The 15,367-nt window shown below is 40.0% G+C and overlaps 1 protein-coding gene across 3 annotated transcripts in view; it reads right to left on the minus strand.

Moving 5' to 3' along the window:
- Positions 1–15,367, minus strand: part of CTTNBP2NL (CTTNBP2 N-terminal like) — a 49,364-nt gene that overhangs the window by 23,679 nt on the left and 10,318 nt on the right. For all 3 annotated transcript variants that reach the window (XM_075910076.1, XM_075910075.1, XM_075910077.1), the window contains exon 2: positions 10,222–10,329. In XM_075910076.1, coding sequence (XP_075766191.1) covers positions 10,222–10,320 — 99 coding nt within the window. In that variant the 5' untranslated portion in view covers positions 10,321–10,329. The remainder of the gene's footprint in view (positions 1–10,221; positions 10,330–15,367) is intronic.

Here is a 15,367-nt window from a genome sequence, read left to right on the forward strand (position 1 = left end):
GGGAAAACAAAGACAAGAGTGATGGTAATCAAGTTACACTATCTCACCTAACCAGCATGCATACATTGACTGTTCTAACTCCTTTGAACATAGTTAAAATCGGATCAGCTCATTCTAATCAGCATTCAATTTAATCCTGGCTGAATTCTTGAAACTGTTCTAGCAGAAAGGGATCTTTAGAAGGGAGAATGGTAGTTTATTGGATTAGCTCAGTGAGGTTCTCCACATGTAGGACTTGTCTAGACTACGCGGAAGATTCAAAAGAGGATATGCCAATTCCTGTTGAATTTGCATATCCTCTTTCGAATCTTCCGCGTAGTCTAGTCGTAGCCATAGAGAGCAAGATGGAAGAACATGCACAAAGCACTTTTGGAAGAAGCACCAAGGGACAAAGTAAGTAGGAACTTGCAGATGAGGGCCACTGTGGAAAAAATAAGTTAATTGTTTGTATCTATGTTTAAGGCTGAGGACACAAGAGTGTTTCCCAAAACAGAACCATACTTTTTTAGGTGACAAATCTGAAGAACTGTCTCAGACTGATGTGTCATTAGAGGAGGTTTTGGAACAAACTGACAAACTGACCAGATGGTATTAACCAGTGTTCCCTGTAAGATGAGTGCTTGTACAGCTGCTCAGGAGAAAGTCAAATGCCTCCCACTGATTAGCAGAAGCTCACAGCTAGGTTTTTGTTTCGCATGCATATGCCTCCATGCACATACAAGTGTATCCCACACATGGATGGAAAAGATTCACTCAACAGTTCTGAAGGAACTCACACATGAAATTGCAGAACTACTAGCTATTTTATAATCTATCATTTAAATCAGCTTTTCTACCAAATGATTTGAGAATAGCTAATGTGGTGCCAATTTTTAAAAATGGCTTCGGAGTTTATCCTGGAAATTACAGGTAGGTAAATCTGAGTTCAGCAGGGGGGAAATTGGTTGAAATTATAGAAAAGGAAAAAACTGTCAGACCCATGGATGAACATAAATTGTTGGGGGAAGAGTCAACATGGTTTCTGTAAAGAGAAATGCCTCCCCAAGCTACTAGAATCCTCTGAGGGGGTCAATAAGTATATGTGGGCAAGGGAGATCAAAAGGATATAATGTACTTAAATTTTCAGAAAGCCTTTGACATGGTCCCTCACCAAAGGCTCTTAAGCAAAGTAAGCGGTCATGGAATAAGAGAGAAGGTCCTCTCAGGGTGTGTGTCTAGACTACAGGGTTTCGAAAAAAGTGGCCTTTTTTCTAAAAAACTGTATCTGCGTCTAGACTACCACCGCGTTCTGTCGACAATAAGTCGAAAGAATGCAGCGGTTTTGTCGACGGCGGTAAACTTCATTCTAAAGTCGTCTTTTGAAAAAAGGCGCTATTGCATGAAAACGTCTACACTCTCTTTCAAAAAAGCGAGCTGCTTTTTTGAAAAGTCTTCCTGTTGTCTAGACACTCTTTTTCAAAAGATACTTTCGAAAAAGCCTCTTTAGAAAGAGGCTTGCGGTCTAGACGTAGCCTGGGATTGATAACTGGTTAAAAGATAGGAAACAAAGGGTAGGAATAAATGGTCACTTTTCAGAATGGACAGAGGTAAACAATGGTTTTCCCCAGGAGTCTGTACTGGTACTGGTCCTAGTCAACATATTCATAAATGAGCTGAAAAAATGGGTAAACAGTGAGATGGCAAATTTGCAGATGATACTAAACTAATCAAGATAGTGAAGTCCAAAGCAGACTGAAGAGTTAAAGGGATCTCACTAAATTGGGTGACAGGGCAACAAAGTGAAAAGATGAAAATATAATTCCAACTATACATATAAAATGATGGAGTCTAAATTAGCTGTTATCACTCAAGAAGGAGCTTGACATCTGTAAAGGCTGCTCCCCATTCTGGCACTTAGAGTGCAGAAGATGGGGGCCTGCAAGAGACTTTAAACTACCCTGCCACTAACAGCTAAAAAACTCTCCAAGGTCACAGATTCCCTGGTCTTGGGTGGTACACTGCTGCTGCCACCAAAATGCAAAAACCACTAGACAGCCCAAGAAGACACACTTGGGAATTTCTTCTGTGGGGTAATCCCAAGCACTTTAATCTTCCTTGGGAGAGAGCCTGAAAACAAACTCTTAATAGCCTTCGTGTCAGGCACATACACACAGAACTTCCTGCCTTCTAGGACACAGGAATCAGGAAATAGCCTTAAAAAGGTGATTTTATTAATACAACAAAAAAAGACATACTTGGTAAATCATACTTATTTGCTGTGTGTCAGAGGCAGATTAAAAGCACAGAGAACTACTTCCCTGGGATTCAGTTTAAAAGTTATAATTACTTGGGTTCAGCACAGAGTTCACAAACAAGAAAAAAACCTGATCACGTCTGTGACGTAGTGGGGGTACCTGGCTGGTTTCTATGCTGCTGGCTCTGGGGTAACCCCCACTGGCTGCCGTGGGTACCATGACCCAGCAAAACAGGATGAGTTACTATGCAAACCAGTATGGCCAGACACCCCCCATGGAGAGGAACAAAGGAAGGTGGAATGCTGCCCTGGCTGGGGGGCAGGGCTGGAGGAGAGTTAGTTGGTTGCTGGCTGGAAGCATGGAGGAGACAGCCTAGGGAAAGGGGCTGGAGTTTAGGGGCCCAGTCTCCCCCATCTCAAGGGGACCTGAGGCAGCCTAGCCCAGCTCTGTGACCAGACTACATCTGTGCTGTGCTGTAACCTGGAGAGGCAATAAACTTCCTCTATTCCACCAGCTTGGGCAGTCTGTTTGTGCCATTTCGGGGTGCAGGAGACGCGCCGTCACAACGTCAAACTAAACAGTCCCTGTTCTACATACATCTGTGTTGTTCCAAAGTTTAGGCTTTTTTTTTGTCTTAAACTTGAATATGGCTGGAAAATCCATGCCTTATTCTTGACTCAGTCTATTTCTCTCCCAGCTCTTGCTCTGAATTCCCACAAAAGAATTGAAACAGGCAGAACCTGTTTTTCCATTCACATTTCTTGCTCTTTTTCCATTGGCTTTCCTGGCTCCCTGCCCACACTTTCTGGAGACACACTGTTTCTGGGTTTAACCTGCTACAAGGCAATATAATTAACTAAATGGCTGGGATGTCTAAAAAAGGACAGTACCTCTCCAATCTATGACTGTGACATTGTGGATAATTTTCTAAAAACATCCACTTGGTGTGCAGCGGCAGCCTAAAAAGAGACCAAAATATTGAGAATTATTAAGGGATAGCTAATAACATTGAAAATATATTGCCACTGTATAAGTCAATAGTATGCCTACTGTATATAGATGTGGTTACCCCATCTCAAAAAAAGCTAACAGAATTGGAAATGGTTCAGAAAAGGGCAACAAAAATTATTAGGGGTATGGAATTGCTGCCATATGATAGATTAATAAGACTGGAACTTTTCAGCTTAGAAAAGAGATGACTGTGATAGGAGTCTATAAAATCACAGCTGATGTGGAAAAAGTAAACAAGGAAGTGTTATTTACTCCTTGTAACACAAGAACTATGGGCCACCAAATGAAATAGGCTGCAAGTTTAAAACAAACACAATGAAGTATTCTGTCACACAATGCACAGTCAAGCTGTTGATCTGCTTGCCAGAGGATGTTGGGAAGGCCAAGACTCTAACAAGGTTAAAAAAATAACTAGATTAATTCATGTAGGATGGGCTAATCTGGTTATTAGCCAGGATGGGCAGGGATGGTGTCCCTAGCCTCCGTCTGCCAGAAGCTGGGAACGGACAACAGGGGACAGATCACTTGATTACTTTTTCTGTTCATTCCCTTCTGGTGCACCTGACATTGGCCACTGTCAGAGGATACTGAACTAGATGGACCTTAATGTGACACAATATGGCTGTTCTTAGGGCAAGCACCTTGAATCTGATACGGTGAGAAACAGAGAGCCAGTGCAAAGAAACGAAAAAGGACATGAGTGACAGGGAAGAAAGGCTATTTTAGTTGCTGCAATTTGTACAGGGGTGTGTGTATATTCTTTCAGTACAAAGGGCAGCATTGTTTTTATTCATTTGCCTGGGTACCCCCTTTTTGTTACCCCTTGGAAGACTGCAGTGACGTTTTAATAGAAGGCACACAAACATCTTATGATATGTGCTCAGAGTTGCAATATAAACAAAAATTTATTATGCCAAATAACTCCAGAGACTTCAAAAGTTTATTGAATCAGATGCAGAACTTGTATATCCCTCCAAGTGCTAGTTTCATGCAATCCTTCTCATCTTGCTTAATAACCAAAACACGATTGAGTAAGCCTCAGGAATTTTTGCTAGATCTTAACATCCATTAAATAATGTAAATATTGCAAAAACAATGCCACTGTTTATTAAATTATACCTTATCCAAATACTAAAACAATGCTGATTTCTGACTTTATAGTTTGGTATACATGTATTTCAGACTGCTCTCTAGAGGAAATGAAGATGCAAGTTCTCTAGCCAAATCCCCCTTCCTTTTTGCTTGCTTTGGTCTTTAGAATATTTGAAAAACTGTAACACAACCAGTGACATACTGTCAAAGCCCACATCAAAATGGGTTTCTGCCTGTTTCAGCTTACTACTGCAGTGCAAATACATAGTTGGCATTAAAAAAAATCAAATTATAAAGTCTGGAAAGACATCTTACCGTGGGGAAACACACTGAACAAGGGAAAACAACAACCTCAGAACTAGCAATTAGGGATGTAAAAGTTAACCAGTAAGCCTCACCCTTAATGAGTATGGCTTACCGGTTCTGGTTAACCAGGAGGAGCTGGAGCTGGGCAGGGGGCTGCTACAGCCCCATGGGGCCTACTGCAGCAGCCCGTTTCAGGTGGGCCTGGCCTCCTGCCAGTCCTGCTGTAGATTATAAAATGGCTCCCCAGGAGTGCTCCCGGGAAGGCTTTGCTGTGGGCTCTGCAGTATAAAGCTCATTTAAACTTCATAGTGCAGAGCCTGCAGTGCGTGTAACTGCTATGATTTTTAATGGTTACACGGTTACATTTTGAACTACATTTTTACATTCCCTACTATCAATCAGACAACTTATCAGAGGATGCCGTCAATGAATGCTTGTTTCAGCCCTTCAATTGTTGACTCTTGTTCCTGGCAGATGTATTAGTCCTATTATCCCTGTTTTATTCAATGTAATGTTTTAGAATGGTTATACGGTTAAAATCCGTTTGTTTGTTTTTTTAAAAGAGAGCTGTAGAGTTTTGGACTGGGTTTGGCTGTAAATTTTTTGCTGCTCAAATTTTGTCCAGCTTCTAGACTAAAGTAGCTTTTGTGATTTTTCTCTCTAACATATATAATATGTTCATAAGGGTACCAAATGTATCCTTCCAACATGGAGGCCAGCTTTAGTTATGACTGTAGTAACTCTAGGTTCTAGGATCAAGGCACAAAAGACTGCTGGGAGACCTACAGATTTCCACCCACCTACTCCACTAATAAACCAGTGGAAAAGACAGCAATTTTCATTTCCCTAAGAGTAGTACCCGGGAGGAACCACAGTGAAAACTAATTCTGAACCAAAAACGTTTGTACTTCTCTTTTCTGACTAAATTCAGTTTTCTCTTTACTTTTATTTTGGGACGGGGAGAGCTGTGAATCACATTACAACTGATAATTTACTAGACCTAGGAGAGTAATTCATTTGATTACTGTCGCCACTGTACATTAGGTGATTGCCATGAGCAAATCATATTTTCATCTAATTTGTTAATTATTGAAATATACTTGTCAAATTTTGGTTGGATGTTTTTATGCTGATCACAAACACTTCACCTCTGGTTAAAAATCCATTTTAATTATTGTTGCAGCCTATCAAAAAAGTTGCAGGAATGCAGAACTAGAGAAAAGTACAAACTAAATATATTTACAGAATAATATAACTGGAGAGAGAATTTAACAGGTAACCTGAAGCCAAGACACTGTCTAAATGTAAGAAGAAAGTCCAACGGAGACCTTTAGATCCAAGTCTTTTTCAGCACACTTGGATTGAGGCTAAAGAGGCATCTGAAAGAAAGCTAGCAAAGTCAACACTGCAGGAAGGCAAGCAACATGCTATTCTAGTTTTCAAATCTCTGAAGTTATAACACTACAAGTTATGACGACCCAACTTGAAGCAACCTTTAATACTGAACGTGGTCACATTCTACTATTTATTTTAATAACCTGTCAATTCCATTTCCACCTTTCTAAATACCTCAGTTTCCTCTAACTTCAAAATTATTGAAAAGAATAACGCACATTTCATCTCAGGGCTTGTACTACTTCCAAACAATTACTGCTTTCCTTCCTTGGTATTTTCCCTCTTAAGATATATGTAGCCAGATGACTTGAACAAGATGTCTGCTCCAAACGGTGAGTTTAAGGATAATTTTGTACACTTGGTAATTGCTTCAGGTCACAAAATTGTTATGAAAAATTAAATCCAAGGCAATACAATGGATGATGAAATAAAAGTTCCCTCACAAAGAGAGAGTAATATTTTTGTACCTGAGAAATCTCCTACAACAAATCACAGAGATTTACACCTGCACAAAGTAGGAGGACAATAAAAAGACTAAAAATAATAAAGACAAAAACCATTCTGTCCATTAAAAACATGTGATGTGCCAGCAACAGAATAATCATCACTGATAGCATGAACAGTTTGTGAAGAACTAAAGAGGTGATGGCCTGACATATAAGGGAAAACCCTAAATTTGAACCAAACCAGATCTCATTTCAAATCAAACGATCTGGTGAATGGAGAATAGCAGGCATCTTTCTGTTTTACAGGTTGAACCTCTCTAGTCTGGCACCCCTGAGACCTGATCGGTACCTAACCAGGGAATTTGCCAATCCATGGGAGGTCAACATGGTCTAGCAATATTACCAACAATTCTACTGCTTCCTGGGCTCTTAGAAGACATTTAGGGGTAAATTAAAGTTAAATAACAGCAGAGACCACTGAGCGCCAGGACTGGTGGCTGCAAGCAAACCTTATTGAATTGTGAGAAATTTGGCCACACCCATGATAAGTGGCCATCTTGTTAACTAAAATTATTCCAGATGATGGATGTTGCCAGACCAGAGTGTGCTGGATTAGAGAGGTTCAACGTGTATACAAATTTAAATTCAATTTCCAATTGTCTAGTGCAATTCAGAGAGGACTGCAATGTTACATTGCTTCTTTTCACTTCATTCATTTTGCCCAGTGCTGGCGCCTTGGAAAGATAACTTTTACCTAAACAAAAAAACACGTGCTGACTAAATACAACATTTCCACTCTTATCAAAATGCTTTCTTAATTACAGCTGTGGTTTCCCTGGGTGTTCTCCCTATTTGGGGGCAGAGCTTTACAGATGAAAAAAGCTGTTTGCAGTAAATAAAACTAGTCTAGTGCCACAAAAGCAATATTTTATGAAAACATGTGATATAACTACCTAAACATCTGTTTCCAATAGAACCAGAAGGCATTATAATGCACAGCACAGCACGAACAGGCTATAAAACTAACCATTCATGGGGTTCTCTCTTTGAAGCATATTGATAACCTTCAAAAAGTCATTTAGTTTTGGATGGTTCAGAATGAATCAAATGTGAAGGAAGTGAAGGTACAGCTTTTAAGATACTACACACCAAACTTCTTTTATTTGCCAGCAAAATGCAGAGTTCATGCTAAGCTATAGGACTATTCCATTGGTATCCACAGTAAACCTCCTACCAATGCGCAATACAAGAGTACTATCATGCAAGTACAAAACCATATTGACTTTTAATAATAGTATCTAGATACTACTGTATAGTGATTAGTTCCTTAAAAATACATATAGATATATACAAGCCTGTATGGTAAAAAATAAAAGGGAAGAGGAATGGGGAAGCAGCATAAAAGGGTGGAAGTTAGTAGAGGAAGAATAGAAAGAGGACATTCTCATTTTAGACTACACATATCACAACACCTCACTTCAGAATTGTTGCATGGAATTGTTGCAGTTACCTTAGAATGTACAGCATGCAGAAAAGCAACCAGGGAAGCTTTTTACACTTAGTCAATGGAAAAGAGCCTTTTTCAATACAGACAGCAAACCCACATGACTATCCTACCTTGAGGATTTGAGATAGATGTATTTAATCTTTGTCACCCACTCAGAAAGAGATGACCCACTTGCATGATTTACAACAGACAAAGTAGACCACGTAAAGTGACTAATTGGAATGACAGCATGGCCTAGGAAAGGAATGAAGAACCTAGCTATAAATCAGCTCTCACAGAACATCTCTAATTTTTTCCTGCCACAACATTTTTGCCTCATTAGTCCCACTCCCTCACTCTCGTTTAATATTCCTTCTTACAAAATACCTTAGTGACTAGATTAATTTTAAAACATTCTCTGTGGAATAATAGATCAAGATTGCTTGACAAACTGGAAGAGTCAGTATCACAGCTAAGAACACCTCATTGAGAACACCCTGTTCTCTGCACTCTCATTTAACTTGAATGCCTTGGACAATTGTAGTTGTCCTGATACAACACAGAGGATACACAAAACAAACACCACAGATCAAAATCAGCACTTTCAACCACTGCACAGAGACAAACAGGAAAATAATGCAAATAATGGAGTAACAAAGAACAGTCATAGTGCGATCCCTACAAAGGCCAGCTGAGGATTGAGTAGTCTTCGTCAACACATGCTAATGCAGTGAAGCAGATGTACTGCACAGGGACAAAGGCACAATAAGGATGACAAGGTCCTGTATCTGAAAGAAAGGCCATCCAGATACTGTTAGACATCTCAGGACTTCAGTCTGTGACAAAGTAACAAGCGATGAATCAATTACTCCACTGAAGGACATATGCAATTTTGCAACTTCATCTGATTGCTTGCCTCTCTCCAGGAACATTAATTCCATCTCAGGGTTGAGTTTCAGCTACTCAGCCTGGACATAAGCCCCAATATCAGCTACTCACTCTCAAGCACACTGTCCAGCTCCAACAAAACAGTACTGAGCATCATTCACACAGGCAATGAAGGCTGTGGTGCTCATTCTTTTCTATCAGCTTAATATGCATGCTACATGAAAGTAGGGTAACATAAAATACTATAAAAACAAATATGAGAATGCTTTTCATATAGCTATAACAAGCCTACGTATAGTCTTAGAGAGCATCTGGCTTAGGCTACATCTATATTATGAGTTCTTGAAGAGAGCCAGTGTGCACATAAATAGCAATGTAGCTGTGGTAACAATGGTAGCAGCAGCTGTGCTGCTGCTTCCACTACTGTGAGTAACCTGCTATTTAAACTCCTGCTAACTTGAGGAGAACTAGTGCGAATACATATGCACAAGCAAAGGGATCACAATCCGAACATGTAGTGCAGGCGCAGCCTTACTATCCCATTGGTACTATGTTATTCTTAGCATGGAATTGCTATCAGCTTGTTAGGACACAAAATAGTCATCCTGCCAGAGAGATTTTGACAGATGATTTTCTCTGTTGTTCTGCTTACTGAAGAAACAGGGACACATGAAACATTTAATTAAGAAGTTTAAGACTAACCCTTTTAATTCTTCCTGATACAGAATCAAGAGCAGTTTCATTATCAAAAACTAAGTACTGACATTTAGATTGCGCTCTGCCCTTAAACTAGGGATGTAAAATCCCATTTAATCACTTAATTGTTTAAGTAGTTAAATGTTATGTTTAACTGGTTAACCGCTTAAATGGGATTGGGTGGGCTGGGCTAGGCCAGGGCTACGCCAGACCGGCTGGAGTGCCCCCACCCACGGCGTGCTGCTCCGGCCAGATCGGGCACATCGTGGGTTGGCGCTGCTCCGGTTAGGGTGGATTTCCCCTGGCTGTGGTGCACTAGGTTGAACCTGTCATGGACAAGGGCTACTCCTGCTGGGATGGAGTAGCAGCTCCCCCCTTTTCCGCCCACGGCAGGCAGGAGGCTGCTCCAGCCCCTGCCCATTAATCGTAACTGGTAAGCATCATCTGATAAGGGTGATGCTTAGTGGTTAACCATTCACATCCCTAGCTTAAACACTCTACTGCTTACTTTTGCAGGCAACTTTTGATAATGAATTCCAAGATATTGATCATTATATAGCATTGACTATCTAACACTGCTGATATCCAGTAATGTATCATTACTGCTGAACTCCATCTTGGGATGACTTTCAGGAACATGGTAGCATTTTAGGTACTTACAACATACCTTTAAAGCTTCTATGACAAGATCTCTTGCTTCTAGTTCTCCTTCAAGGATACTAAATAGCGTCAATAGTTCTGGTTTGCTGAGCTTTTCCAGATTCATTCTGAATACCTGAAAAATAAAATAATCAGAAAAGAATCAGTTCACCTGATGTTGCTGAGAACAGAACCAACTGTGATATTATAAGACTCAGGAATGCACAACCTTTTTTCAGCCTGGAAACTTCAGACCTTTTAGTTTTTCAAATTGTAATCTGTGTTGTCAAAGGAGAAAACACACAGACCAGCATTTTCTTTATGACCTCAATAACAAGTTGCAGAAGATTGATTTTTCACTTTTTCCCAGAGGTTCACAAGCATATGCATATCCAGATGGTGGAGACAGAAATAAGTGCTAACGTAGCAGTTCAATATTCAATGAGCAGCAGTCAAAATTAACAGGAGAGAGAATGGACTTTAAGAAAAAAAATATGCTATGGTGGATTATGAATCTGAACCATATAGTTGCACATGTCCCACTCAGGACTTAATCATGGACCCATACTTCAGGCATGTAACTTGTTTAAGAACAACTCTGCAGTCCAAATTGGTCCATCATCTCCCATAAAATAAATACTGAAGGTTATAAGTTAGCATGTGAAGGCTACATTGTACTTTTTGAGCCATCCTTAATGATATCTCTTGTGGCAGACACACACTCCACAGGATTAACACCACAGAAGCATAAACACATGGAGAATTCTGGCTTCACTTTCTATTCTGTGGAATTTTTCAGAAAGAGCACCTTGTGAAATATAATTTAAAGTTGTACACATCAGAATTCAGATGCAATATTTCTGGATACTGGCTTTAAACGAAGATCAACAATCACTTCATATGTTTTAACAAGTCCATGGCTCTATGGTGGAAATGAAAAAAACTGTAATACTCTGCATTAAACATGCATAGGTTGTAAACAGGTCAAAACATTCTTGCACATTTATCCTTCATTGCAAGGCAACAAAAAGAGCAGCTACATGTACTAAATGTATTCCAATCTTTTGCCACTCTTAGCATTTGCAAAGTCAAAAATGTCATAGGGAGTTTGAATAGATTTCAATTTGTGATATGATGGTTAACTGTGCAAGCAAAAAATGGACTTACCCACCGGATAATTAATTTTTAACCTTTGTTTAGACAAATATATTCAGCAGAATGGAATCTAGTGAAACTTTCTATTCTAAAGTCACTGCTACTTTGCAGAAAATTTGCATAATTGTCTTGTGTAGAGCCAAGCAAATAAAGCCATGTTCAGTCTTGTTTAAGCAGACACAGTGGGTAAGGTAGTATCTTTTGTTGGACCGACTTCTGTTGATGAAAGCAACAAGCTTTTGAGCTATGCAGAGCTCTTCTGACTAGGGATGTTAAATATTTTATTTATATATATGTAAAAGTGTAACCGATGCTATTTTCAGCGGTTACATGTTTTCACACAGAGTGGGGAGCTGGCTCTGTGGAAGCTGGCTTTTAAGCTGCCTCCCTGAGAGCACAGGCTACTGTGGAGTAGCTTCCCACCCTGATACAGAGGCAGCAGCATGGGGGGAGAGAAGAGATAGGAGCAGATGCTCACATTTCAGTGTTTAAACTATCACATCCCTACTTCTGACCAGAAGATGAATTCTGTGTGGCTGAAAGTTTGTGTCTTTCACCAACCAGCAGAAGTTGATCCAATAAGAGCTATTACCTCACTCAACTTCTTTCTCTAATATCCTGGGACCACACAGCAACAACAACAAATATCTAAAAGGGTGTCACAAGGAGGAAGGAGAAAATTTGTTCCTCTTGGTTTCTGAGGACAGGACAAGGAGTAATGGGCTTAAAGTGCAGCAGGGGAGGTTTAGATTGGACATTAGGAAAAAAGTCCTAACTGTCAGGGTGGTCAAATATTGGAATAAATTGCCATATGATTCTAACACTGCAAACAAAAGTGAAAGATTGTTTAAGCAGATGCAGTTTCCATTTGCTGTGAAAGGAAAATTGTCTTGCTCATCAGAAGAGTAATGAGCTTAAGTATCTTCTATACACTTTAAGAGAAATTTAAAGTAGTGATCTATTCTTCTCCTCAGCATTCATCAGAGGCCACTGTCTATGAAATAATATTCTTGATTCACTCAAAGTCCAGTGTGAAGCATTAAGGTAGAAAAGTTTCAGCTGAGCAGTACAGCCTCCTTTTTATACAACTTTTCTGTGTAGGCTTACACTGGCACATCTAGAGATTCTTCTTAAATGAAAGCATAGCTATGGCTGTTTATGGTATTGTGGTTGTGTAAAATGCAATGTAACTAGCCATTAAAGAGCTGACAGCATAGCATGTGTTCAGTACTGCAGATAAATGAATTTACTGTCTGAGGGAAAGAAGTGTGACTGTATAATAAACAGTTTGGTAAACCCCTACATGTCTGGTTTCATGATTTCCAACAAGACAGCCAGCCATCAGTTGGTGCCTTCAAAACAGAGGAGGAAGTAAGTGGTAGGGATATAAAATCCCATTTAACTAGTTAACGGTTAAACATATTGTTTAACCAGTTAACTGATTAAAGGGGCATGTGGGTGGCGGAAAGTGCTCACACTCCAGCCCTGCTGAAGTATCCACACTCAACCCCGGCCAGGGTGCCCTGTAGGCGGGAGCTGCTCCGGCATCCCAGTCGGAGCAGCCCCTGCCTGTGGGGCACCTGGGCCCTCTGCAGTTAGAAACTGCTCTGGCGGGATGGCTGAACAACCTGCTTGCAGCAGTCCTCGCAGGTTAAGTGGTTAAACATTCACATACCTAGTAAGCGGTTCTGCAAGTAGCAGCAATATGAGGCAGTAGAAACTTAAAATTCTCTCTTACAGGACGGGAATTCCTTCTTGACAAGTTGCTACCCTACTTTTAAAGGTGTGATACTACGCAATTCCAACAAGGGACTGAGTGCAATATGTACACTGGACAGTGAGTTAAAGACTACTTAATTTAGTTCTGAGTATACAAATCAATATGAACTCTACTGCTTTGGATTAGCAAACCCGCTTTTGTTTGATTCACTGAAACTCATGTTTTATGCATGCTAAAACATTAAAAGAAGGGGCATGACCTGCTGCTTTAAAAAAAAATCACAGCTCTAGACGTCTTAAAACTGCCAAATAAGTGCCTGGAAAATTTAGCAGAATTCCACCTTCCTGCTTCGTACATGCAAACTGGTGAAGTGCCCAGGATTATTTGCTTCCAGGCGCTACACTGATATTAAAACATAAACTAAAAATATTTAAACACTAGAAGACTTACCCAGTGTCATTTGGGTCCTTTAGGCCAGGGATCTGGGAATGTGGTGTGTGCAGGAGTCATGACAAGGACTTGGGGATGTGGTGGGCTCAGGGCATGAGGCTGGGGTGAGAAGAGCTCAGGGGAGGAGGATAGGGGTGTGCAGGAGTCAGGGGATGGGGTGGGGGAACCCGCTGGCTGCTCCCCAGGGCTGGGAGTAGGGTGGAAGAAGGGACTGCGCAGCCCACCAACCGGCTGCTCTGTGGGGCCAGTTTGAGCCAGCAGGGGGTCGCGTTGGCTGGCCAGCAACTGCACCACAGGGCAGGCTGGAGTGGTGGAGGCTGTACTACTGACCAATGGCTGCTCCGCAGGGCTGACGTGCTTGCTGCCCGCCGATGTCATTCTGGGTTCCCCATGTTTGCTGCCCCCTTGTAGCCCTTCATGAATATAACTGTCCCTGCTATTACAGCCCTCCCTTTCCATCTGATGAGAAACAATCACATTCCACGCACATCCCAATTTTCTAGCTCAATCAAACCTTGACATTGCTTTAAGTTATAAGACGAGAGAGCTGCCTACCAAATTTGGTGGCCCTTGCTCCTACCGCTTAGGAGTTCTTGAACAAACCGACTCATAGACTGATGCATAAACTCTGAAAATCTACTATATATTTGAGAAAGCTGATAAGTGATTAACATTTTGAAATACACATTTAAGACCACACTTACAGCAAAGGGAACACAACTGGATTTAAAAAACTCTTTTCTCTTTAAGAGAAGCAAATATAAATAATAAAATGGATAAGAAACTAAAGGTGAACACATTTCTTTTCATGTGACTACTTCCCCACAGGGTAAAATTTGAGGCCATTTTCACTATTGTTGACAGACAAAAATTCTTTCTACATCGGGTCATCTTTGCAGAACTAAAAGCACTGAGAGAATAATCAGATTCAGAAAATGTTAGTGTCACAGTTTGGCTTTAGATGTTTTGTTCTCTGCTGCAAGGACTCTTTATTTCAGAGGAGGGCTTTCTGAACCAGCAGATATATTTAACATTCATCAGTTCTGGAACACAGCCCCTACTTTCAAAATTTTAATTAAAGATTTTATAGGAAATGTTAAAACTTGCCAAGATGTGGGAGGGGGGTTTCCTGAACAAGAATGAACACTTACAAAGAATTTAATTTTGCCCAACTTTTTAAAGATGAAACATCTGAATTATGTTGGCATTTTTATTTTAAAATGGAGTTTTTAAGTCAATACATTCAGTGTATAGCATATTATCCCAGACAATAACTTGAAGTAAAAAAAAAAAAAAAAAAAAAAAAAGGCTATACTGAGAAACAAACAAAAAAAAAATCAGAGGACTGGTTAAAGTAATGAAAAACTGATTTCTTTAATGAACAGCATGTTATTTGCTTTATCTTAATCTCTACTAGAGTTGTGTTTTCTGTAAATATTTAAACAAATATACTTTGAGTTTACTCCCCATAATATTTATTTTCCACAAGTATTTTAAGAGATTAAATCACTTTGTGAGGGTGATCACCAAATTAGTAAATTTTAAGCAAATATTTCAAGGAAGCAAATTTGAAATTAATGTTATTCTCACACATTCAAGAAACCCCACACCATTCATTTGAGCTGAGCAAACATTCCACAATTCAAATAATGAATACTAATAGAAAAATACTTCTAAATAACTTCAGGAAATTACTCAAATAATTTTGAATATACATTTACAAAAACTATTCTGTTTCCATGCAGTTTTAATGCTCAACCAGTAATGTCTGTGGACGCCTAATGAAATTAGACTGCTTAGGTGCCCATTTTCAGACATTTGAGCACATTCTGGAGACCAAGTTTGGCAC

Source organism: Pelodiscus sinensis, chromosome 27 (genome assembly GCF_049634645.1).
Source record: "Pelodiscus sinensis isolate JC-2024 chromosome 27, ASM4963464v1, whole genome shotgun sequence".
NCBI lineage: Eukaryota > Metazoa > Chordata > Testudines > Trionychidae > Pelodiscus > Pelodiscus sinensis.